Genomic DNA, 27,622 nt, shown 5'->3' on the forward strand with positions numbered 1-27,622 from the left:
CTAAAAAGAACAGTGTTTGAATCAAGTTTATGAAAAAAAAATTATTGCGATCAAGTATGAAAAATTAAGAAGTTATCAGCTCAAATGTTAATGATGAATGATACGAATAATTTAATTATGAATATTTGGCACACAAATACATTAATTATGTAGAATATCAATTAACGAAATGTAGTTTATCATTTTACTAATCTCAAAGACAATAAAGTGTGAAACTTCCGAATCGTTCACTGATTTTCCTGCTTGTTCTTTATCTCAAACCAATGTAGAAATGAGTGGTGCCACCTCTTGTCGACTAGCTGTTCTTAACTTCGTCGCCTCGCTTGATAGCGGCGTTTCTGCATTTTCTCTTGCTGCAATATGCTCTTTTCGTTTAAGGTGGTTCTTTCAGTTTAAGTTTTTCTATAGTGAACTCTTGCCTAGAGCTGTATATTTTGTATGCGCAGTAAGTACTGCGCAGCCTGACATCAGCTGATTTATAGCAAAAACATCGTTTTTTTCACTTTTACGTGAAAAATCTTGATTTTTTGCAGCGTAAGCCCTGTTTTACGATACACAGGCTGAAAGATTAGAATTTTTTCTATAAAACCTATACACTCCGATACCCGAACAAATTAATTTTTGATTAGAAATACCATATGAATGGTGGCCGTTCTATGCTTCCCATGTTAAAATAGCATACTTTGAGATAAAATATCTCGAGATTTTGCAGCGTAAGCCCCATAAATAATTATATCATTGAATTCAGCGTGATTTAATCTATAAGATAGGATAGGTCTCATGTCTCAACAAATATTGAAAGAACCACCTTAATACCGCTCGAGTAGTCATCACACCGGCGAAGTTATTCATTATTATAATAGAGAAAATCTAGCAAATCAACACGAGAATTGTTTGTAAGGTACACTTTCTTCTTTTGCAACAAACTAACATACATAAATTAATTGACGTTAAAATTGTACAAACTATGCTCTAAAACTTATCCAATTATTTTTACTTTGCCACTTGCAGATATACAGAAAAATGTACCCGCCACCTGGTGATAGAAGCTTAACATTTAATAATCGTACTTAAATTAGTTGAAAATTTGTCAGGATTTTTTGAAATAATAAAATAGTCCGTTTTAGGTGATTTAAAGTTTGTATTCGTGTTACATTTAAAACAGAAAAATAGTCAATCAATGGTATGTTTTTTAAAACATTTTAAATGATGGTTTTTCAATTATTAGGTCATCATAAATGTTGAGCATTTCTTCCAGGGCATTTACGGCGAAAATTAAAACTTTTTAAAACAGAATGGAAATGAACGTTTGCGAAGTGTGCATAAAATCTTTTATTAAAATTATTCAAATTTCTCGACGCATCGAACAACGAGCGCAGCTAAAATGATCCGAGGATTGGCATGAACGTCTGGTGCAAATTTTTGTAAATTCAATTTTCGAACGCGCACGCGGTGCCGTTAATTCGCTTCCGTTGCGTGCACCGCCACGCAGCTATTTTGCCGATCTCAGAGGCGATATGGCGAAAATTTCTCTTCTCCGTACAGGCTCTCAACGGAACGAGCCGAGATTTATCCCGTGTTGCGAAACTTTTTACCCTCGAAAATCGCAGAAATTTTTGCACGCTACACAAGAGTCGAGCGCGTGGTTGTAAGCGCGTCCGGCGAATAATGCTGGAAAAGGCGCTTTTATCAATGAAGCTTGCGCGCTCGCAGTAGGCGCGCGCTTATCTCGCGACGTATCTTAATTCGATTACGTCGGTGTGCGCGAGCTGGTGCTGTGTATATCGGAATATCGCGCGCGCGCGCGCGCGCACGTAAATAAATTTCTCAGCGAAATAATCAGAATCCCTAAACATTGGTTCTATGCTATACGTGCCCGAATGAGCTATAACGGTTTTCGCGATGTGCGTACACGTTCGTTTCCTCGTCCGAACTGCAACTGGGTGCAGTGCACGTCGAGCGCGTACGAGTGCGTTATTACAGATGGACACGTGTTCGAGGCTGCCCAGGCTGCAGTCTGTATTCCAGAAGACGCATGCAATCTGAGGATATACGTAGGTGAGCAATTGTATAAAAAATCCTTGAAATTCGAGAATGAAATTGCGATTGAAGTTTTTTTGTCACTTTTTCCGTAAATATGATTACTCATTTCGTATTCGAGTAACCGAAATCGTTTAAAACTTTTCTCTGATACTTGGCATTGGACATAGAATATCGAAAGGAAAATCCACTAAAGTTAAAAAAAAGACTAAACAGTTAGATATGATTGAATAGTACAATGTTTAATATAATAATATAATACTAAAATAATGTATAATATAATGTTCAAATAGTATAATAATATAGTAGTATGAATAGTATAATGTTTAAATAGTATAATAGCATGATAGTATAAATAGTATAATGTTTAAATAGTATAATATCATAATAGTATGAATAGTATAATGTTTAACTATAATTATAAAAACCCTTAGAATAAATTAATGTATTCATAGTAACCGTAGCATATACACCAACAAATCTTTTATGAACAACATGATTTTCTAAAGAGCGAGAATGGTTTTGGAATGATTCATTTTTGGTAGATCTAAAGTATGTTAAAAAATAAAGCATGGAAATTTTAGCAAGCTGAACTGTGATTGACATTAACTTGATAGGTTAAAAATTTTATTAACAATAAATAATGTGTTTAATTTTCTTCAAAAAAATTGATTGATTTTTTTTTTTTAATTTAACCTTGTTTTAACAAAGTGAATATTGGATGAACTTATTACACTAGTACATATGACAATTTTTAAATTATTCTTTCGAACATGTATGTTAAATTGTATACCTTACTAAGTTGTAATGTGCAAGTGATGCATCGAATATATACGTTTATTGAGATAACCTTTTTGCGTGAATTTCCTGTCTCATGTATTGCACACATGCTTGGCACTATTATGCGCCTTATTTACGTGGATTTGGAGACTGCTCTTGAATGAAAATGCCTTTCCACATGGGTTGCACGTATACTGAGAAAAAAATTCATTGATTCAATGAAATCTAATTTAATATTTTATTTACTATTAATTTAATCAAATGATTGATTGAAGCAATGAAACTTTGGTAAAAACAATTAAATATTTTGTTGGATGAAATAAAATAGATTATTTCAATGAAATTATTTCATAGATTGTATTTAATTAAATAATTTTGTTAAACCAATGAATTTTTTTTCTCAGTGTATATTTGATACCATTGTATGCCGTATCGATGTGTCTTTTGAGATTACCTTTCCGAGTAAATGACTTTCCACACTTATCACATGTATATTTGACACCATTGTGCACCGCATCGATGTGGATTTTGAGATATCCTTTTGTTGCAAATGTCTTTCCGCAAATATCACATGTATGTTTGACTCCAGCATGCAACGAAACGATATGTATTCTGAGGGAACTCTTTTCTGAGTATTTCTTTCCGCAAATATCACATGCATATTTAACATCATTGTGCACCGAATCGGTGTGTCTTTTGAGACATCCTTTTGTTGCAAATGTCTTTCCGCAAATAAAACATGCATGTTTAACACCGTTGTGCAACGTACCGATGTGGATTTTGAGACTTTGCTTTGTTGTGACTGTCTTTCCGCAAATATCGCAAGCATAAGTGACACCATTGTGCATCATATCGATGTGTCTTTTGAGACATCCTTTTGTTGCAAATGTCTTTTCGCAAATATCACATGTATGTTTGACTCCAGCATGCAACGAAACGATATGTATTCTGAGGGAACTCTTTTCTGAGTATTTCTTTCCACAAATATCACACGCATATCTAACACCATTGTGCACCATATCGATGTGAGTTTTAAGATTACCTTTTCGAGCGAATGTCTTTCCGCAAATATCACATGCATATTTGACACCGCAAGCATTGTGCACGGTATCGATGTGGATTTTGAGATTTCCTTTTGTTGCAAATGTCTTTCCGCAAATATCACATGCATGTTTAACACCATTATGCATTGTGTCGATATGTTTTCTAAGGTAACTCTTTTCTGAGTATTTCTTTCCACAAATATCGCATACATGTTTAACACCATTGTGCAACGCACCGATGTGGATTTTGAGACTTTGCTTTGTTGCGAATGTCTTTCTGCAAATATCGCAAGCTTTAGTGACACGATTGTGCACCGTATCAATGTGGATTTTGAGATATCCCTTTGTTGATAATGTCTTTCCACAAATATCACATGGATATTTTACACCATTGTGCATCGTAACGATGTGGATTTTGTGACTTGGTTTTGTTGCGAATGTCTTTCCGCAAATATCACATGCATGTTTAACACCATTATGCATTGTGTCGATATGTTTTTTGAGGTAACTCTTTTCTGAGTATTTCTTTCCACAAATATCACATGCATGTTTAACACCGTTGTGCACCTTATCGATGTGGGTTTTGAGATAACCCTTCCTTTTAAACGTCTTTCTGCAAATATCACATGGATTTTTCACACTATTGTGCATCGTACCGATGTGGATTTTAAGACTTTGCTTTGTTGCGAATGTCTTTTCGCAAATATCACATGTATATTTGACACTATCGATGGATGTTTTAAGGTTATGTTCGTTGTTAAATTTTTTTGCAGTTCTTCGTTTCTTACTTTGCTCCACAAAATCAGAGTCCAAATTTAAATTTAACTGATCTACAACGTTGCCAAAAACTTCCCGTTTTACTTCGTCTGCGGGTTCTATTTTAATTGTATTGCTATGTGAGGAATCATCGTAAATTTTTTTAACTATTGACAAATCCACATTGGGCTTTACATCTTCACATTCAAAAACTATTTCTACTTCCTTATTCAATTGACTTTCAAGCTTAATACCACGCTTTTGAAGCGCTTGGGTCTGTCAAAAAATCAAATACGAATTACATATAATTACAATATAAGTTACACATATAATTATTAACTCTTACTAAATCATCTCGTGGGAACGATAATAGTTGAAAATTTTTAAGATCAGGTTTTTCGTCAATCATCTCGCAATCATTTTCATTGAGTAACACCTCAGTAGGCTCCTCCTTCACTCTAAAATAATTCCTATGATCAAGTATTTTGTTGTAATATTTTTTATTTCATTCTCATAAAATGAGAATTACCTGACAGCAGAGTTGAGTAGGTCACTGGATTCCATATTTTTCACTTATAACCAACTAAACACAAAAAGGTTGGCGAGGAGAGCTGTGTCGTGCTCGCTATAATTTTCCAAACTGCGTCTATGTGATAAAAGTTATGTGTGAAAATGGCCGCTCACAGACGCCCTTGTAGCGTAGCGCCACCTATGCTTGGCAAAACGACGTGTGTCAGGTGGCAAACGCAGAGAGGCCATATACGAGATGAGCGACGCAAATAACAGAAAACGAGCACTGCTCTACTTATTTGCTGTTGGTTAGTTTTGATACGTGTAGTTAGCTAAAATTTCATGTAATGAAATTTCGAAGTTTAACCAAGTTCAACGAAGCAAAACGAAGTAAAAAGTAGTTATAATTTTTTCACCAAAGAAATTACATTATGTATTTCATCTAATACATGGTAAAAATTGTCTATATTGTCAATGACTTATTATTATAAAGGTCTCAGTTATTCTTAGTAACAATATGAAGGTCGCCATAGAGCCATTTTTCGATTGGTTGAATTTAGCAATCAGGTCATTTTTATTGCATATAAAAAAAAGTAACTATAGGATGCGCTGACAGATGGCGTTGACCGCGACTGCTTACAACCCGAACCCAGGGGGTCTGCGGTAGCCCTGAGGGCAGGGGCTCTGCCTTCTGTGCCGCTAGTAATATTACATTTTCAATTCTTTATAGAATAAACTGATTACACACCATAATTAAAATTTGATTTGATCACACAAGGATAAATTAAACTTACATGAGCTTCGTTACTAAAATAGTATTTGTTTAAAAATGTCTTATATCATTGTACACATACGCATGTAAACACCTGTGCACGCCCGCTGCATACCACTGCTGTCCCAAAAGCTCACATATATATATGTTGCAGTTATACTCAACGCGGTCTTTAAACGCGTCAAAATTCGAAGATCCCGATGGTGCAAGCATCGACCAATCACGTGTACATGAAAAAATCAATCGATCAAGCGTCAAATCTCAATCGTAATTCAACGGGGAAGAAATCAGTAAGACGTATACAAGTGTGCGTATACGATCGGGGGTCGTTCTTCACCGTCATCATCATCGGAGCGTGCATATGCGCCGTCGACGCGCTAGCTATACGTAGCATAAATACCATACGCCAAGATATTCAATTTTCGATAACGGTCCAAATCTCGTGTATGATATGCATTCACCGTATCCGCGCGTGATCTGCCAGGCTCGATCATCATACGTATACACTGCACACACATACACGTATAGTATATTTACACGCTTGCCGCTTATTAAATTTCGTTAAAATTATACACGCACATATTCTCTGTATATGCCCATGTATTAAACATTGAACGATGCCAAATACTCTCGTGTGTGGCTATATATATACGTATACAAACACAGCACGTGCACATGCGAATAGTATACATCAGCGAGTTGTATACACGGCAGTCAACGCTTCATGTGGTGTGTATCATGGGATACTGGCGCACATGTGTATCCATATACGAGTCACGCGAGGGCCACGAGACGAGTAATATGCATCCTCGTATCTCTCTATGTGTGTACTCTCGGCGAGGTATTATAATGTACGAGTAATAGCGATACAGTTAAACACGTGTATATATACTCGGGCCTCGACGCAGCGCGCGGACTGATGGATTCGCGGGCTGATGATTGCAATTGACTCGTGCGGGGCTTTTATTATTCATTTTTCGTTGTTGCATAGTTATACACGTTTGCATGTTTCACGACTATGAAAGTTGGATCAGAAGTGTCAAAAAATGAGATTTTACCTGGTGATTATACTTTAATAGCTCTGATATTGGCGAACGATTACACTCAATTGGGTGTGGAATGGATCTGAAAAAAAATAAATACATAAAACGTGAACGAGTGCGTTTATCATATTATATGCTTTTCACGATTATTGAAACTTTTATGAACTAAACTAGTCGTGCCGCTCGTAAAACAAAAAAAAAAATGAATAGTGATAAAAAAAATTACTATCGGACTTCAAAGTGCGATATTAATATACTTTCTTTCGCATACTTGGCACATTTACGATATAACTGCATAATAACGAGCGATCGGCGCACGAGGTGCGCGCGTGCGAAAAGCAGCAGCAGCAGCTCGAAGTCATGAGTGCGTCCGCGCGCGATGCCAGTCGTATATACATGTGCAGTGTGCACTTGTTCGCTCGTAACGCCTGAGATAGTTACATTCATTACGTCTTATTTTTCACGCGCGCGTGTGTGTGCTATACACGATTGAAACTTGGGGGGTTACCTTCGATTGCAATTGCGGATGCAAGTCACCGCGCGCGAGAGCGAAGATTGGTCGTTATACTGCCGCCGCGTCGCGAAGAATAAGCAAAAAAAAATTGAAGGAGAAGAGGAAAGAAAGAAACGAAGAAAAGAAAAGAAAAGGGACTAAGAGCCGCGAGGAGTTTATTAATAGTAATTTTTCAATACGGTCAATCAGTCATCCAATAAAAGCTGCTTCGGATGCCGATTGTGAGAAAAAAAAAGGAGAAGGAGAACGTCGGTAGAAACGACTGCAGTTAAGGAAGAGGTTTTTCTTTATGCCCGTCGCGCGTCGCGAGTATGTATCATTATATACGTATATGCTTTGAATTTAATCTTTCGATTGCAAAGGTTGTTAATTCGGCACTCGATAAAATTGCTAAAGTCACATGTATACGCAGACACGCGAACCGACGATCCGCTGCCGCTGCTGCTGTCGGCTGCCGCTTTACAATACAAAGCGTTTTATTATATATCGGCATCGGCCGGCGCGAATGACTGTTGAAGGCAGGCGCGCGATCGGTCTCGAATATATATATAAAGGGCGTACCGATCGAGAGTAAGTGACATTGCGCATCGTCGCTGCGAGCAATACTCTCGCTTATAAAGAAGATTCGCGCGCGCGGCGACTTGTATTATACATATCGTGGCGTCACGCACTTACACACACGCATATATATATACAGAGAGGTAGGAGCTGATCGTCAAAAGGGTCGCGGCCGAACATTTATCACAAAAGGGTCCCCGGCGTGTACTTTTCCATTACTCCGTCATAATGTACTACTCGCGCGCGAGGCCCTGCGCGCGCGACCTTCAACTTGTATACTCGCGAGCTGTGCAGCTTTGTGTGTGTGTGTGTGTGTGTGTGTGTCTGTGCGATCCGTGCGTCCCGTATATACACACGTATACACATAGTCTACCTATATAGAGTCCATTAAAAAACGATCATCGCGTGGTATAGTGCAGCGGTGAGCGCAAGTGCGCGGCACCCGAGTGCACGAGCTCGGGAGGCTATAATATATACGCGCGTATATATGTGCTGCTGTACGCGCCCAGAAAGAGATCGAGAGCGAGAGAGAGCTATGAAATCATGGAGAGCTCTGTATGGTGGATTCTTCACCGCACGCGAGCTCGAATCAAGGCTCTTCTTTCCTCTCGTATATAATATAGCGAGTGCAGGTCACCCATCCCTATACATACGCGACGTGAAATTTCACTGATCGAGTCTCGAGTCGCGCGCGCATTAGCACCTCTCTCGCGAATATATACTCAATTACGTTACATACGCGGCTGCATATACGCGAGCATATACACGTGCTATATGTATAACGCGCCCAGGCCTAACGTAATACACGCATATATATACGGACGAGAGAGATCAGCGGCCTATTAGCGCCCGCGCGACCACCTGCATAGAAATAATGCAATCGGCTGCTGCTGCCGCTGCTGTTACTCCACGCGCAGGACCTTGACGCGCCTCTTCCACATTCATGTACTTTAAGTATGTGTGCGTGTGTATACGAGCCAATGCGTATTATTCAGCGCAGCAGCTTGTGCACACAGACTCGCACACATGCATAGACACGGTGAGCGAACGCGAGCGAGAATCAAGGGCCAAGGACTATCTCACCGCGAGCTGCGCTCGCGGCGGCTACCGATGCGCCAAGGAGCTGCTGCTGCTGCGATTATACACATGGGCGCACGTACAGGTCCTATGTATATGCAGGTTGCCGGCGAACGATTCTTTTTTTTTTTTGGACCTTTTGACTCCTCGCGCTCGTTTGTCTCCCGACTCTTTCTCTCGCTCGACTTGCGCTATCGTTCGTCGCGGTATACTTTGTACGTATATACACTACTCACAGAAATATCACCAGCGTTAGACTCAGCGACTCGCAATTTGTTCTTTCTCTCTCTCTCTCTCTCTCTCTCTCTTCGCGATCGTCTCGCTGCCTTTCGTGCAGCTCCTTTATATGTAAAAGGTGCAGCGGCAGCATCATTCGATCGTGAGCTTGGGCGCGGACTGCACACCTTGAACTTGCGATATTAGCGCGAGTCTTTCGTTCTGCAGTTGCTGCTGCTGCCTATGCTCCAGCTCGCAACCCTATATATATTTGTATACACTCTGTATGCGCGATGATGCGCCACGGCATAATTATATATACGCGTACCGAGTTCGTGTATACGCGCACGGAGAGCAAAGACTCTCGACTTTTGTGCCGGACGGAGCGCCTCTATCAAAAAGCTCTACGCGCGCTAATGATGTTACGATGCATTAAGAAAATGCAACATCAGCGAATAAATTGAGAACTGCGTACGCGTGTGTGTGTCCGTGCACTTGCGCGCGAAATGCAGCAGCCTCTCGAGGCGACGATTACGGCGATCGATTGATAATTCTTTGCCTTTGAAATATAAATTCGGTTCGATTAAATTTGATTGTCTACTGAGGCAGTGCGAGTCGAGGCCAATTCGAGGGAATGAATATTAACATATTTAATCAAAATTGCTCGATGTTGAAGGCGAGCTTTCTCCAAAGAAATCGTCACCTAATTCAAATATTGTAAACAAATTGTAAAACGGATAAATCGTTAGCTTAATTGTCAACAATATGCTGAGAAATGATTTTGAAATAGTCCCTCAAACATTGACCATGTTTATAGTAAAATCAAATTGGTATGAAAATCAAGCGATAATACCAAAAGCTAAATTTTACTCATTCAATTTGTGGCCCTAAATAGAAGGATCTTTTGCTTATTTCAAGTACAAAAATGTGTAAAAGTGATGGACAAGCCGAGGAAGTTGTCTCTCAAGATAATTCAAGTGGCAAAAAATATGTTTGTGATATTTGTCAGGAGAAGTTTACTCTAGAATCGAGCTTGATAATCCACCAAGATACGATTCACGAAAAACAAAAAAATTACACATGCGACAAGTGTGAGAAGAAATTTGAGTTTCGAAGTCATTTGAGTAGACACCAAATGTCAGTACACAAAAGCCACAAAGATTTTCCATGCGATCAATGCGAGAAAAAATTTGTGAGAAAATCGACTTTACTTACTCATCAAAAATTAGTTCATAAAGGTAGCAAAAGTTTCACATGTAACAAGTGCGAGAAGAAATTTGAGTTCCGAAGTCATTTGAGCAGACACCAAATATCAGAACATAAAAGCCGCAAAGATTTTCCATGCGACCAATGCGAGAAAAAATTTGTGAAACCATCGAGTTTATTTACGCATCAAAAATTAGTACACAAAGATCGCGAAAATTTCACATGCAACAAATGCGAAAGGAAATTTGAAAATAAATCATCTTTACTTAACCACAAAAAAATATTCCACGAAGTTTTCGAAAATTACTTATGTGAAAGGTGCGCCAAGAGATTTGCAAATAAACGAAGTTTACTCATACACGTGAAGACAGTCCACGAGGGTTGCAAAGATTACTTATGTAACGAATGCGAAAGAAATTTTGGAAAAAAATCACATCTGCTCAGACATCAAGAAATAATCCACGAGGGTCGCAAAGATTTCACATGTGAGAAGTGTGAAAAGAAATTTACACGAAAACCGAGTTTGCTCTACCACCAAAAGATAGTACATGAAAATCGTAGAGATTATACATGCAACAATTGTGAAAAAAAATTTGGATATAAATGTGCTTTGCTTTTGCACCAGAAGATCGCCCATGAGGGTCGCAGAGATTTCGCATGTGAGTGGTGCGAAAAAAAATTTGGACTAAAATCGACTTTGCTCATCCACCAAAAGACAATCCATCAAGGTCGGAAAGATTACGCATGCGAAAATTGTCAAAAAAAATTTAAACAAAAATCGTCTTTACTCTCTCACCAAAAAATTGTACACGAAGGTAGGAAAGATTTTGCATGCGACAGGTGTGAGAAAAAATTTGGAATAAAAAGAGATTTGTTGCGGCACCAAAAGACAGTACACGAAAGTTGCAAAGATTTCGCGTGCAACAAGTGCGAGAAAAAATTCGGACTAAAACAGCAATTGCTCAGGCACCAAATTACAGTCCACGAAGGTCGCAAGGATTTCGTATGTGACAAGTGTGAAATAAATTTTGGACAAAAAGTGCAATTGCTTAGGCACCAGAGGATAAGACACGACGGATGCAAAGATTATGCATGTGACAAATGCGAAAAGAAATTTGGGATTCAAAACAATTTGAAAATACACCAAAAAACAGTCCACGAAGGTCGGAAAGATTTCGCATGTAACAAGTGTGAGAAAAAATTTACGCAAAAATCGGGTTTATTTCACCATCAAAAGACAGTACATGAGGGTCGCAAAGACTATCCATGCGCGAAATGCGAAAAAAAATTCGGACTCAAATGTAATTTACTTACCCACCACAAGACGGTACACGAAGGTCGGAAAGATTTTGCATGTGACAGGTGTGAGAAAAAATTTGGAATAAAAACAGATTTGCTTCGGCACCAAGAGAGAATACACGAAGGTCTTAAATATTATGCATGCGACAAGTGCGAAAAGAAATTCAGACAAAAATCAAAATTGTTTGTGCACCAAAGGACGGTACACGAATGTCGCAAAGATTAAGCATGCCACAGTGGTGAGAAGAAATTATGTCTGACAATTGTAAATATGTATGAATATTTATGCACTTGTTTTTCTAAAATTTCAATAAAAATTGTGCCGAAATGATGGTACCGTCTCTGAACTTCATCAACGTGTTATCAACTATCATAACTCCCCTTGTGTTCATTGTCATGGTGGTGTTTTAATTTGGCTACTTGGTTACCTGTAGTTGTTCAAGCAAAGTTTTTTGCATATCTTCTTCAGATCTGACTTTTTAATAATCCTCACACAATAATATCGTCATTCTGAATTAATGAAATTCGCAGATAAACTGATTATTTTTGCCATGAGAATTATAAACAGGTTCATTGGATGGCGAAGTGTTTACACCATTAAGTTGAGGCCCTTGGTTGCAGTGGAAAGCAAAATAATCAAGATTATTGGGGTGCAGTCCGGATATATAGCGATAAGCCGCTAGGAATAAGACATGCGCTTTTGGAGATTATTTATAAGAGTGTAAAACTTCCATTGCACGCTACAGTTTTGGAGCGCATGACTTATCTGTATTGTGCTATGAAATTCTATTTTAATATTATTTAGTTGTGAGTGCTTTCTACGAACGAGCTTGTGCCTCCTCTTGAGTCTTGGTCTTCGTACCGTGAAATACGAAGGATGCTTTAAATAAGTAAATCAAAATAATAATTAAAATATGAAAATATTCAATCTGATTGATGAATTTATTCGAAAATGCTGAGAATCGGAAGTATGCTTGTACTTATACAGTTTGTTGAATTTGCCACTTACAGATTTACTGATAAAGGTACTCGCCATCTAGTGGTAGAGATCTAAACTATCGTATTTAGAGATTGAAAACTAGTTTTAGTTTTTTGAAACATCGTGTTATTCTTATCAGGTCTCTTGTCAGGTCCTCTCGAATATACAGCTTTCAATAAAATCTTCATAAAAAGTTCGCGAGACGAGTGGAGGCGAGTTTATATACATCCATTATTTCGATTTCGTAAAATAAATTATCCAGTGAACCAAAGCCTCCTCAATTTCATGCTAAATCTTCATTTTTAAATAATTTGTAACTAATATTGCAATGGTGCCTCTGTAATTGGGAACGACACAACAGCTCAATATTCTAAAATTCATCTTTTAAACTGTAAAAAGTAAATCAGCGCGTAAACACGCTCAACTGTATCACCATATGAATGGCGTGAAATCGACTATGCAACACGTAGGTTGGTAAAAGCAGTCGCGAGACGTATAGGTATTTACCTTGGCCGGTGCAGCCTTACGCTCTATATAAAATGAATCGAGGTGTGTGAGTGGACACGACGTCGCAGCGGCGCCACGAGAGAGAAAGAGCGAATATATAATAATAAGCTCATATATATACAGCGAGGCGCACTTGCATCATCGATCTCTCGCGCCCACGCGCCTGTCCATCTCTCGCCCATGAAGCTGCTGCTGTTGCTAATTTGCAACTTGAATGCGGCTGTATATATAACTTTGTTTCGTTTCACGCACGCCGATCGCGCGGACTTGTTATGAGGAAAATGACGACGACCTCGTCGTCGTCGTCGTTGTCGCGTAAACTAGGCAGACCCGACGAGCTGCTTTCTTTCTTTCTCTCTCTCTCTCTCTTCGTCTCGGGCATCGATATAATAATAACAGCCTTATTAAAACTCGCATATAATAGTGTCGGGCTCGAGCACGAGCGATAGCTCAACTGGTCGTTGACTCGGAATACCGAGCTTCGTTGAAAAATACCCTCGAGGGGATGATGTATCGCTGCTCGAAACGTTCGAGTCGAGCCGAAGACTATATCCTTTCTTGCAGCTCGTCTCTGTGGAATATAGTCCTGCATAGACGCACGACGGCGGCCACACCGCAACGATCGACACTTTTTCTCGTTGCGGAACTTCTTCTTTTTTCTTTCGTTTATAGTCGCTCTTTAGCGCTCACCACGCGCACTCATATATGCAAAGTAGGGGTATTTTTCGCATGTGGAATATCATGTACAGCGATATCTTGAGTATTTTGTGAGATTGGTAGTATATCACTGCGTGTAGAAATTTAAACAGTTTACATGTTTTTTCGATCGGACGGATTTGCTTTGTTCTCTGGTAGAATGCTCAAACTCATATGTCTAGTTAGTAACTGCCGAAAAATATGCTTTATCGTGAAAACGACATTAGAAACATTGTTATTATAAAAATGATTGTATTGTTGTAGAGCACATTGTATTGTTGTGGATAACAATTGTATTTATTGTATTGTATTACTTTGTCGCTTGCAGATTAAGTGATAAAGGTATTTGCCATCTAGCGGTGGAGTCGTTAAGTGGCATTGCCGCAAAAAAATATCAGTGTTTGACTAGATTTTTTGAAGTAGATGAATCGTCACTTTTTGAATTTTCGAAATGAGCTTAATATATTTGTAACATAATTTTAACAGAAAAAGTACCAAAAACAAGCAGATTCGTGGCAATCTATTTTAAAACATTTTAAACAATAATTTATTTGGTCATTAGACATTAATGTTGAGAATTTCTACGAAGGGTTGGTAATACGTTCTAATTTATAAAATTTTATAAAATTACTACGTATGGGAAGCTAACTTGAAATTACTGTTGCCTAAGAAACGAGGCCGATTTCAAATTTATCTAAAAATATTATTAATTTTACAGTTTCAAGGACAGCTACAAACTCTGTAAACTATTGTAGTTACGCTGAGAGTCGCCTGGCAAGTGTCAACAGTCGAATGTTTATAGCCGTCAGTCCGTTCAATTCGTTAGAGTCGACAAGTGCTTAAACGCTCCAATAAAAGTGTTTAGTATGTCCGAATCGAGTTCTAAATGTTGCGTGAGCGGGTGTAAAAGTAAATCGAAAAAAGGAAATTGCCTCACTTTCCATAGATTTCCCTTTAGAATGGAATCACGTCTTCGCAACGTAGTCACGAAGTGGAAAAAGGCATTGAAAATTGAAAAAGTAAGCGACAGCATGAGGGTATGCTCGCGACACTTCAAGAAAACAGACTTTCACACGTCACACGTTCCTGGGCAAGACCGACTCTTAAAATCGTCAGCCGTTCCATCGAGAAATTTATCAAAAGCCCGGGTCAATAAGACTTCGGATAAGATTTCGAATGAGATTTCGGATGAGATTTCGAATGAAAATTCGGACAAGGATCCGGATTACGATAAATTTGATGAAAGATTCAACAGGTCGCGTCTTGCTCGGTTTGAAGGAAGGGCAGCGAGAGAAAGATTCACGAAGAATAGGATAAAGAGAAGTCAGAGATTGGCGGAAAAACTCGAGAAGGAAAGCCAAGCATGTAACACGAGAGAAAGGGAAAGGAGGAAAAGTCAAATGGTGTTTCTAAAATTTGGGGAAGAAAGCCAAGCAGGGGCGAATCAGAGAATAGCTCATGAAAGCGAGGAAGAAACCCATCTTGAACCAAATCAGAGCATAGCTCACGAAAGCGAGGATGAAAACCGTATTGAGCCAAATCAGAGCGTAGCTCATGAAAGCGAGGAAGAAAATCGTATTGAGCCACATCAGAGCATAGCTCATGAAAGTGTGGAAGAAAACCGTATTGAGCCGAATCAAAACATAGTCGATGAGAAGAAGAAAAAAGGAAAAAAGAAGGAGCCTCGGAAAATAGTTCATGAAATAAAAGGTAACAAAAACAAGAAGGCAAAAGTGAAAACCGCTTGCAGAGAAAACCGTATGGAGTCAAATCAGAGCATGGCTCATGAAAGGGAAGAAGATATCATTCGGTTCAGGTGTAACTCGTGCCTCAAGGGATTTGAGGAACAAATTGAATTTCACGAGCACATAAGAGAAAAACACCAAAATGTGGTCGAGCGTTACGAATGTAAATCGTGCAATATTTCATTCAGGCACGAAAAATATATAATGAGGCACAATATAATATATAAATGTATAGGCAAACGAGTCTAAGTTTCAAGCTCAAGTTTACAAATGATAATTTTATAAATTATGCGCATCACAAAAAGACGAATTGTTGTTGTTGACAAATTTTACCGAAAAAAAAAATTGAGCGATACCATTTTATCTAAATGTAAATATGGTACGTCGATGACTCATCGAATCTTTCGATTCAATCTATTTAATCATAAACAAGTTTGTAGAATTTTCGTAAAATTATAGCGAGTTGTATACACGAAAAAATGTATATATGCATAAATATGAGTTGAAAATTCATAATAATTTTGTTTGTAAACTGAACTAATAAAAACTCATACGTAATTGGCTACTTTTTATGATTTTACTCAACTCTACGTAACGGAGTCTTTCAATTTTTTCAGTACTGGTAATAATAAAACGATCGAATTTGGATGCTTCAAAATAAGTATAATTCATATGGACATTTCGAATAAAACACATAAAGAGTAATTTCACAATTATCAGCTCGTCAAGCGGACCCGCGATTGTTAGCGGTCGTGGTGGCGCGATTAACGCCGAAGCTGGTCGTCGGTGGAGCGGCGTTCACCAGATCCTGATTCAGGTCCTTGATCGAGACGCTCTGGTCGGCCAGGACCTGGCCAAGCCTCACCTGATCGTCGTGCATTATCCTCACGGGCACGCTGAACATGTTGGGAGTCATGAAGTTCTGCAGCGTGTTCACGCCCGTGCGGATGGCCCGATCGAACGGATAGCCCATGGGATTGCGGTCCGGATAGAACTTGTCCTTGAGGCCGCATATTATCATGCCGGTCTTGCACTCGCCGAGGGCCGGCTCGCCGTTGCCTTGGACCTGTCGTATACATTTTTGTTTTCGTAAAAAAAAATCAATGATACAGATCGAACATTATGTGTATATAGCTCACCTTATCTTGGCTGTAGTCCGATATCATGACGAAGAGCTCCATGTCGAAGCCGCCTCGGCTTCCTTTGGGCAGCAGCATGTGATGGGGCCAGCCGCAGCCGCAATAATTGAAGCTGTCGAACTCCCTGTAAGAGTCGTCGTCGGGCCTGTTGGCGTTCAGATCGCGGAATATCTGCTTGAACGGGATGGTCACGCCCGAGTCGATCGATCGTCTCACGATGGTCGAAGCGCCGGGACTCACTGCGTGGCCCCACAAAATATCGTTCATTTTTAAAATCAACGCATAATAAAGTTTATTATAAAAAAGGCAACGCGCGCGTCACGTACGTTCGGCGGCAAATCGATCGAGCTCTATCATCAGAGTCTTCTGCTCGGCCAGGGTGGTGGGCAGCCTCTTGTTATTGACGACCGGTGCTATGAAGATGCGCACGGTGCCGATGACCCTGCGCCCGGTGGTGTTGTTCACGCGAATGGTGAAGGCGTACTCGTCGTGGCTGAGATGGGTGACGCGCACCAGAATCGGGCCGCGAGGCGTGAAGTCCAGGCCTCGGCTCATGTCGATGTCGCTGCGCATGAAGTACGTCTGCAGGACGTTTCTGTCCTGCCGGCAGACCTGCTGATCGTTGTACGAGCACACCTCCAAACCCGTCACTTGAATTCCTCCGAATGTCAGCTGTAACGTTGGTATTGTAAATAATTTAAAGCGACTCGATTTATCGAATTGCGGCGTTGCTCACCTCTTCGGCGGTGTAAGGCGTCAAGGTATGCTTGTGCTCGACGAACAGTTGATCGATCACTTTGTGCCATCTGTAGAATACAGGATCTCTCATGGCAGTCATCGTTTCCGACATAACAGCGGCAGATTGCTAATTTAACAATTAAAATTTTTAACAAAATTCGTTTATTTTTTAACTTATTTTTTTTTAATTAAGTGGCTATTCAAGAGACAGCTCGTGCACGAAAAATTTAATAGAGTGTCATAAAATTGTTAATTTTCGTGCACGTAAAATTTGTTTTCACGGGTTCATAAAATATTCGTGATAATCAAAATGTAATGCACGAACTGTCCTCCGAACAGCCAACAACTTTTTTTACTCACGATGTATTGATACTTGGGATCGTGTATGTAAGCGATCGCGGAATGGCCCATATTGTGCAGATTGCCGTAGTAATCGGCGTTGGGCGTGAGTATGCTCGCCTCGACCATGTTGCCGAGCACGTCGATGCCCTGCTCGTTCAGCAGGTCGATGTTCTGGCCGTTGCCGTCGAGGGCGACCTTCTTGTGGATGGCCTCGTAGATGCGCTCCTCGTAGCGCTTGAGATCGTCGATGCTGAAGCTCAGCTGGAGATCGGGCCGATTGATGTCGGTGAGGCGCAGATTGGCCGGTCGCGAGGGCCAGTCGCGGCCCGACACGTCCGAGTTCAGCATCGGGAAGTAGGCCTCCTCGATGGCCTCGTCCCACTCGAGCCGCTTGACCATGTCCAGGCCGTTGCACATGCGCTCGACGTTGTAGCGCGCCAGCACCTGATGATGCATGTAGTAGAAGAGCTCGCCGCGACGGTCCTTGGTGACGACGGCCGCGGGCCCGTCCAGCGGATAGACCAGATGCCAGTGCCAGTGGTGGAGATTGATGCCGAGATCCTCGCGGAAGTAGGCCAGCCGGTGCTCCATGTCGCGATCGTTGCCCGTGAGGTCCTGGGGTATCTCGATGGCCACGCGATCGCTGGGGCTCGCGAGGATGTCGGCCGACTCCTTGGCCTCGGCGATCGTCTGGGCGTCCACGAAGTTGTGCGGGAATATCTCCGATACGGGCGGCAGCACGAGATTCTTCGTGTCGGGCCGGTGCAGCAGGGCCGCCGAGTAGGCGTAGGCGAACAGCGCCGGATTCACGCGTTCGCGCGCGTAAGCCGCGAAAGCCATGAGATCGTCGACGCTCTTGAGACCTGCGTGGAAAAATTTTTGGTCAGCGCCTAATTTCGGTGCGTAGGTATATCGTCGTCGTGCTCTCGATTCTTACCCAAAAATATTTCCAACAGTTTGTTGGCGGCTCGATGGTGCTTGGGTACGAACAGAGAGAACTGATCGCGTCTGTCGACGGTCTGCACCTCGTCGAGCTTGATGTTCAGCAAGTCGTCGCGCAGCATCGAACTTATGTCGATTCTGCGCCCATCTTGCTCGCCGAATCGCGACAGAATTTGAGGTGCTTTCGTCTGGTACTTTCGCGGCTGTTTGACGAGAGAATTTGAAAAAATATAGATAGAAAATTTTAATATTAAAATTTACTCTGTAATTAATAAACTATTACTGTACTTACTAAATATTCCGGAGACAGTTCGATGAACAATGTTTTGTCCAAATCATTTTTCGGATAATAAACTGGCTCTCGTATACGGTAGAGCAACGACAAAAGATCGGATTTGCGTATCGCCGACATTTTTAGTCAGTTATTAAAATGAAAATCAATGTATCAGAGCGCGCTTCTACAATGATGTATAACCAATGGTTGCAAGATGCAATTGCATCCAACTATTTATACACGATTTTCGTAAACTACTGCGAACTACAAAACGATCGGGAAAACGGAAAACCACAAACCATCGACGAAAATCCACGCCAAGCGACATTCGTTTATCGTATCACGCATAAACTCTATTTTTCCTGCGATCGTTGCATTTGCATAGACGGAAAAATAATCTTTTACATATACATTGTTGCATACAATGTATCGAACACAAGTGTTACTTTAGCTACGTTCGTGTGTCATTTCCGCGAAACGAGAGATAAGCGAGGCAGCTAGTCGACGCTAGACAAAATCGCTATCGACGCTTAACCGCACGCAGTGCAACAAATGAGAGCAGTAGTACAGTGTTAGTTAATTAGTCCCGATTTTATTATTAAAATGTCTAGAGGACCTTGAAAGAGCGAACACGATTACACGTAATTATGTCGAAGCTACTTAAATTGTTCATTTTGATGGGAATTGAAAGAAAAACGGAAGTCGATGCGTTAAAGATCGCTCGATCTAACTTGTCTCAATCGCGAGAAAATAAGGTTTCTGTAAAATTAAAGCACCCAACTAAATGCTCGGAGAAAACATTTTTATGCTAAAAACGTGAGTTGCCTCTTTACTTTTGTTTTTTTTTTTTTTTTTAATCCAAGCTTATAAGCCCTTGAGAGCGAGCGACTATCGAACACACACACACACACACACACGTATATCGTTATTGACCGAACAAGTATATGTTGCAGTATTTAAATGGACGAGTTGGAAACATTGTATAGAGGCCCCGCAAACCTTTTATTGTCGTGACCTCAGGTCCGAGCGAGAGAGAAAGAGGAAATTATACATCTACCGATCTCGCTCGAGTCAGTACAAAGGATTTAAGCATGCAGCGGCAATAAAACACTGCAGCTGTATATCGGCTCTCGTGCGCGCGCGAGGGGCACGAGGTAACTAGACTAAGCGGCCAATGATTTTTCTTTATTTGTCGGTGTGTGTGTGTGTGCTTAACAAGCGATGTACCTAGGCAAAAAGTATAACGAATGTATATACATATGTCGCTCATAATTGTACTGTGCTGTACGTTTCTGATTAAATTTTAGTTTTCAATAAGCAATGAGTAGGTACAACAGCCTGACGTACAAACAACTTTTGGCAATTAATATTTTAAATACACAATACGGACCACCTATCAAGTAACTTTTGTTAGATGCCCTGCTTTGACTTATACAATCATTTGTACTTTGCCACTTGCAGGTTTTCATTATGCAGGTATTCGCCATCTAGTGGTGGAAACTTAAAGCCGCATTGTCACATTCAGAGCGTTTGAAAACTGATCTTAATTTTTTTTATACAGTTAAAATTTCGATTTCAAAATTGCCAAAAACAAGCCAATTTAAACATTTCCAACAGGGTCAGAGTATTTACTTTGTTCGACATTTATTGAAACGAAAGTGACATTATTTCAAAGCGCAATTGTAGATCAGAAAAAAGCTGCAAATCTTCATTGGTCTCCACAGTTCTCATAAGTTTCATAACCATCAGGAATTCCGCATTAAGTATGTGACATCGATCGACAAAGTGAATCCAAATACGACGCCGTTGATTTAAACATCGTAAATCCCGAGCCGATTTGACTTGGAAATAGTTTATAACGATCCGTGGGGGGCTGTGGGTCGGCACATAATACAGATACATTAACGCGCGTACATATTGGGAAATGATTTCGCAAGCACTCATATATGTATACGCGAGAGCATAATAACGTATAAATAGGTTTACGCGAGCGCTCGCATAATTTTTATAATAAAAAATTACGTGATAGGCTCGTAGGCATCGCGCAACGATCGGAGTCAGAATTTATACACGTTCTATGTATTATAGGAAAACAGCGAAGCTGCTGTGTATACGAAGAAGAAGCTCACGGCAACGATCCGCGAGGATCTGCTCACCTCCGCGAGCTATATCATCCATCCGGGTGGACAGGTGTCAGAGCGAGAGAACTGCCTATGGTGGTACCCCGTGTGTGCGATTCGAAATACATGTAGACACGCTCCGCGATCCTTATCGAAAGTATACGATATAGGAAAACCCTGCGTATTATAAAGCGGCTTATTTATAAGCGACCATCGGTAGCGTACATGTATAATATAATACACACACACACCCTAAGCCTACAGTGTTATGGCAGCTCTGCAGCACTCCTCCTTTTTTCTCGAAGCTCTCTCTCCGTTGTATACGTGTCTATGATGATGCACCTCGAAGATTCCAGCTCTCGCGCGGTTTTCCAATGGTCTCGTCTTCTCTCTATATCTCGCTCTCTTGCCAATTGTCAATGCATATAAATAAAGTAAGCGTGTAAACGCGCGCGTCCTTGAAAAGAAAGAAAGAAGAAGACTATCTCGACGAGAGGAAAGACGACGATGAAGAAGAAGAAGAAGAAGAAGCTACAACTAGTTCTATTAGATTCGCGCGCGCAAAGTCGACAGATCCCATGGATATAATCGCCTACGGAACGGAATGATTTTTCCGCTCTCTCTCTCGCGAGTCGCGCGGCTGCTGCTGCTGGCCTTCGTCGAGACGAGATATATATAAGAGAGCGAGAGCGACGAGAGAAAGAAAGAAAGAAAGAAGAGCTGCAAGAAAGAACTATTCGGTATGTTGTGTTGCCTCGCTATACAGCAAAGCTCAAGCATGAGAAAGAGAGCATTATATATTATACGAGCGGCAGCAGCAGCATCAGCAGCATTACAGATAGACGTGTATAATATATATACGAAAAGGCGTGTGTGTGTGATCGAAAAGTAGCTTCGCACGCATGTTACAAGCTCGCTCGCTCGAGTGAGAGAGAGAGAAAGAGAGATATGCGAATTGAATTGACGAGGGGGTCGTTAGCGCGCGCAGCTCGGTCGTTATCGGTCGGCTCTTTTATTCATACCCTCGTCTCTCTCTCTCGCTGTGCGCATACACTGTATTATATGCTGCACTTGCTGCGCGCAACCAGGAATTGTTGCTGTTGCTGTTGTTGCACCTCTCGCATGAGCGACTGCTGATGCTGCCGTACAGTTGCAGTAAGTAAGTAAGTAAGTACACGAGCGCAAAAGCAACGCGTGAAAGCCAAATTAGCATTGCCAGAACCGTCACAAGCGATCGCAACGCGCTGCAGCGTGTACATACGCATCACACGGACAGACTCTTGGAGAAGTAGTTTCGGAAAGATTCATGAGAATATGGAATCGCGGAGCGGATTTTGCTTCTGAAGGTTCGACGCGAGGTATATAGACACGCGTGAGCCTTTTATGTATACACGTACTGGACTGCGCGGACAGTTTGATTATATATCGGAGTTGGTGCACCGTGTCCGTATATGTGTGTGTGTGTGTGTGTGTATGGATTATCCTCGCGCTTTCGCACGGTGACAAACGAAGATGTGTAAATTTGCGCGCCAGCCGCGGACGCGCGTTCGAAAAGCTCGACGCACAGAGTCCGCGCGGTCGTTTTGTTCGCGTAATAAAAAAAAATAAAAATCGGATGCATATAAATAGCGACATTCCTTGCGGTGTACCATTCAATTATTTATAATGTGTGTACCTAGCACCTTACGCAGGGGGGCTTCGCGCGCATCTTTATAATGAGTGTCAGTCCATCTCGAGTCGAGGGCGATTTTTTTTCCAATGATTATTCGGACTAGGAATGCATTTTTTATAATCATTTCGTTAGTTTATACACTCCAAATATTTTTCATCGATAATTGGTTAATAATGTTCTATTTCTTAAATTTTTATAAAGAATTACATTGATTGCATCAAGTTTCTCGTTATAAAATGCGCTTGCTTCGATAGCACTTTCAGGCCACAAATTTTATGAAAGGAAAATCATTGCACTGGCTAAAATCCTCTTTTGATTCAATCGATGCTAATGATGATTAATTCTTTCGTACATGATTTTACCCGATATCCTGTCAATCCATCAAGTTTTCATCGCTTCACCTGCGCTTTCGACCGCTCGATACACTCGCACCGCTAGAAAGAAATCGTTCGGAATTCAACGACTTACGCGCGCACGCCCGAGTCTCGTGTAGCAATGAAGAAAAATAAAAGTAAGCACGTTCCGCGCAACATGGATAAAAAAGTCTGGGACTCTATTTATTTGCTGCTGCTACATAGCCGCGGCAGCAGCGGCAGCCGCGACGAGCGTGTCGGACAAGTGTCTGATGGAGCTATCCGGGCTTGTCACGCTTTTTTCTCGATCTCCTATTCTCTCTTTCTCTCTCGGTCTCTATATCTGTCCCTCGTTCTCTCTGTCTTTCTCGTAATGCGCGCGTGAGTCCATCATCTCGGTGGCAGCAGCAGCAGCTACCGGTAGGTCGCGCACCTATTTTATAAAAGCTTGTCACTGCTCGAGCTCTTGTTAACATTATCTTTCCAACGTAAAACGTTCAGAGTAGACGTGGATTTTTCAATCGCCGTTGGATAGCGCCTAATGCGCGCGTTAAATAGGGAAAAAACCAAAAAGTGTCGAAAAGTATTGCAAGCAATAATTTCACCGAGTCTCGATACGTATAATCCTTGAAACGGTACATGCCTGCATTTTTAATACAAAAAAAAAAAAACAATACGTAACGTGAATGTGTGTGAGACCGAGCACGTTGTTCTCTGGAGTTTGCGCTAACGTATAATATTATCGTGTGAGAATTTCGTGACGAGCACGAGCAGACAATGGAGCCGTTCGCGAGCTTCGCAGCACCGAGTAAAATGAAAAAAAAAGAACTTTTCACGCGTTGCGCACAAACTCTTTCTCTCGTTTTGTTTTTATTCATTTATATACTATTTAAAATAAGTTTCGGGAAGTGTAGAAAGATTTTGTTAAAAAAGATTTTAATGGCGTAGAAAATATTTTTAATGTCGTCATTGAAGACAATAAATTGTAATGACAATGAATTATATGGATGTTGAAAAAGTACTATAATGGCACAGAAAATATTTTTCAATGTGTGGATAGCAAGTAGAGTAGTATAAATAGTAGTATAAGTAATAGTTCAAATGAAGACATTTTAGAATTTTACGGATTTTGGAAAGGTTTCAGTGGTGCAAATAGTGAAAAGAAAATGTAACGACTATTTTAATGAATTTGAACAAAGTACAGGTCTTAATAAACCTTAGAATAAAAACAAATAAAATTACAAGAAGAGGTAATCTTATGAATGGTTTTTAATTAGAACCAAAAAACCGTTGTTACGAAAATTGTAAACACGTGTGCATTTGATACCATCATTAAACTGTTATGCCAAGCAGTAATAAATTCAGATACATTCAGATCATAAATAGAATCTTGTACGAATGAAGCTTTGTTTTTTATGCTATGCATCGACATTATTAAATTATGCTGAGAAAGGACTGGTAGGAAGTATTTATACTTTTAGAGCGTATATTTTAAACACTCTTTACCCACCAACTTATGATAAAGATTACAGAATGCAAAAGGTTGATGCATTCTCTAATATTGAACAACTTTTTTCCAACCTAATGAAAATATATCCAAATGTGAAGAGTATAATTACTTGCGAAAGGTGTCAAAATATTATTACAGAAAATATTTCAGCGGTTTCAATTCCTAACCGAGATATTGAAACAGTTTTTCACGTAGCGTGTGCAACTTACCAATGTACTTGGCCTTATATACCTATACCAAACGAGACTGTTTTGATTGCGTGTTGACGCTTAAACGGGCCACAAGCCATCTCGCGTTTGTCATCGGAATTAGTCCTCCTTCCAGGACTTATGCACTCGAAAATTAATTTGAAATCTATAAAATTCAATCAAGTTAATGTCAAATAAGTTAAAAGTGGAAGTAAGACTACAGAAAGAAAGAACCAGCGTAATTGGGACAATATAATAACTTATGTAAAAAAGCATTTTACTATGAGGAAGCTCTTTGCCAATGAATTTTCAGCGACTTTTAATACTGATAAAACTGCCGCGATGTTTTTGAGATGATAATTAGTTTAGAATTAAAATCTATTGCATAATGCACGAAAAAATGTAACGATAAAAACAAATCAATGAATAGGCTATATAAACATTCTGACACACGTGCATTTACATATTATAGGGACAAAAAGCAGCATGTAATCGTTTTGTCAATTTAGATAATACAAGACACACCAAGCGCATTTACATCTTTACGCATATAGCTTCTACTCTCGACTAGTTCACCCCAATTCGATCGATAATGCGATGATACGATTCGCGATCGTTTCCATTCTCATTTTATCGTCCGCGCAATCGATTCAGCGAATTCACGCTAAGAGAAAAGCAGCGCGAATGCAGCAGCACTCGACACACCGAACCACTATAATGCAAGATTCGATAACGTATGTAGTATTGCGTGCTCGATACCACGCGCAGGCACACGAGTTCACTCGCGAGCTATGCTGCAGCGACTCACTTGCACCCGGAAGGCGCGCGAAAACTCGCCTCGTGTGCATCGTATTATGTGGTCGCGTGTCTGCCATTTATAATGCATAAAAAGTGAACCTGCGACACGAGCAGCTCGCGCGAACGTGTATGCGCCGCGCACTTTCACTCGAAAGGAGACAGACGACGACGCACTCGTACTCGTACACACGTAGGATATACGAGCACGCGACACTTTTCGTTGTGGGATCCTATCCTCCTCCTCCTCGGCTTCGTCTCTCTAATTCTCACGCGGTACGCGTGTGCACCTATAATAATATAAAATATATACACGATGCACTCAACGACTCGATGTAAATGGCTTCATTCAAATGTGCGTGTGTCTCATTGTTCGGAACGTAATGGTTCGTTTGTATTACGAATTGGATGCATTTCGTACTTTGATACATAGGCTCCCGTTTCGGCTTGACAGTCTTGATATTAGACACGTAAAATGGAGAACGGAGTAGCGAGCTCCCGTCTAGCTCAAAGTATCAAGATGGGGTCATATCTACTATTTTATCCTCGCGATTTTCAAAAATTACTTCGTCCGCTCGAGCTGACCGTATCATCATTTATCTGTGCATCGTGTTTACAGCCTCGAGCGTCCGCAGCAGTGATTTCTTTGTCATCTCTCTCTCTCTCTCTCTGTCTCTCGCTCTCCGCGAAGACTCTCCATGCAGCGCACATCTCACACAAAGCTGCATTATGTAGTGCACGCGCGACCTCGACGACGAACGACGACGAGCCCCAAAGACAAATAAGCAGTCTCGAGTACTATATACGTTACGCTTGATAATGAAGTTTGCTCTCTCTCTCTCTCTCGGGTCAAAATAATGAAGCTGTTCTTTCGAAAAGCGCTGATCGTTCGGCGAACACGTGTTTGTGTTGTTTTGTGTGTGTTTACTGTTTATGCTCCGAGTGCCGCACACAGAGACAGCAGGCACAAGTCGCGAATCCTTTTTTTCTCGCGTATATACGACGAGACAACGCAACATCGATGTAGAGATATATAGAGAAATACCGGCAGCATCGCGACTACTTACGTCGATATGACGAAAAACTATTCGACGTATAGACGCGCGCGTGCACGCGGGTGGCTCGCGAGGAAAACAAAAACAATGCAGAATAAAGAGAGAGAGACGACGCAACTGGACGCGCTGTGGCACTTATTTACACACATACGCGGCCATTTGTAACTCCACATAGCGAGAGAGAGAGAGAGAAAGATTTACTTTGGCTAATAGGTGGCATACCGCGAGAAAATGTATATCGTAGTACTATACGGGAGCTTCGGGATTCCGCGCATATCGTGTGCCGTTGCACACTGCTCGCTCGCGATACAGCAGTACGACGTAGTAATAGTAGTACATTATAAGATACAAAACCTAAACTAAAACTCATCAGTTGCAGCACTCTCTTTCTCGACGACTCGCGAGGAGAGCTTTTAATTGCGCCGCGCCGCGCGCGCGAGCTACTCTACGGAGTGCAAGAGAAGAACAGAGGTTTCGAAGTACCGCAGGAGGCATGAAGAGAGTATAGAGGTACTAAATGAACATAGAGAGGTACACATGGTAGGAATACACCGACGACGACACAGCTGCTATTGCGCGCGCGGCGCAATTAATGAAGCGACGACGAGCAACAGCAACAGCAACAGAATGAAGGAGACAAAGCAGCTAGCCCTATATATATATACGTAATATACACACACACACATTAGCTGGAATCTCGCTATGTGTAGGTACTGCACCTCGTGCACACGCAGAGCACGGCCAACTGCCGCC

At 40.9% G+C, this 27,622-nt stretch overlaps 2 protein-coding genes across 2 annotated transcripts; one reads left to right on the forward strand and one right to left on the reverse strand.

The window, feature by feature from the left end:
- The first annotated feature begins 14,787 nt into the window (after positions 1–14,787).
- On the forward strand, positions 14,788–16,306 carry LOC106654300 (putative pre-mRNA-splicing factor ATP-dependent RNA helicase DHX16). The gene has a single exon (XM_014374094.2). The coding sequence runs from the start codon at positions 14,863–14,865 to the stop codon at positions 15,988–15,990; it is 1,128 nt and encodes a 375-aa protein (XP_014229580.1). The 5' UTR covers positions 14,788–14,862; the 3' UTR covers positions 15,991–16,306.
- Positions 16,307–16,389: 83 nt separating this feature from the next.
- LOC106654299 (phenoloxidase 2-like) lies at positions 16,390–19,365 on the reverse strand. Its single transcript, XM_014374093.2, has 7 exons — positions 19,195–19,365; positions 18,898–19,105; positions 17,979–18,823; positions 17,617–17,745; positions 17,207–17,552; positions 16,881–17,119; positions 16,390–16,807 (listed from the first exon to the last, which is right to left on the reverse strand). The coding sequence occupies exons 1-7, from the start codon at positions 19,312–19,314 to the stop codon at positions 16,466–16,468; spliced, it is 2,229 nt and encodes a 742-aa protein (XP_014229579.1). The 5' UTR covers positions 19,315–19,365; the 3' UTR covers positions 16,390–16,465.
- Between the last annotated feature and the right edge of the window lie 8,257 nt (positions 19,366–27,622).

The sequence above is a fragment of the Trichogramma pretiosum genome, unplaced genomic scaffold (assembly GCF_000599845.2).
Source record: "Trichogramma pretiosum strain Unisexual culture from Peru unplaced genomic scaffold, Tpre_2.0 scaffold54, whole genome shotgun sequence".
Classification (NCBI taxonomy): domain Eukaryota; kingdom Metazoa; phylum Arthropoda; class Insecta; order Hymenoptera; family Trichogrammatidae; genus Trichogramma; species Trichogramma pretiosum.

What these genes read in the sequence shown, in the direction of transcription:
- LOC106654300 (XM_014374094.2), top strand. Translation starts at nt 14,863, where the DNA reads ATGTCCGAATCGAGTTCTAAATGTTGCGTGAGCGGGTGTAAAAGTAAA.
- LOC106654299 (XM_014374093.2), bottom strand. Translation starts at nt 19,314, where the DNA reads ATGTCGGCGATACGCAAATCCGATCTTTTGTCGTTGCTCTACCGTATA. An exon ending in CGCCTTACACCGCCGAAGAG is followed by an intron (nt 17,553 to 17,616) that starts GTGAGCAACGCC and finishes CCAACGTTACAG; the next exon opens with CTGACATTCGGAGGAATTCA. An exon ending in CGATCGATTTGCCGCCGAAC is followed by an intron (nt 17,120 to 17,206) that starts GTACGTGACGCG and finishes GGGGCCACGCAG; the next exon opens with TGAGTCCCGGCGCTTCGACC.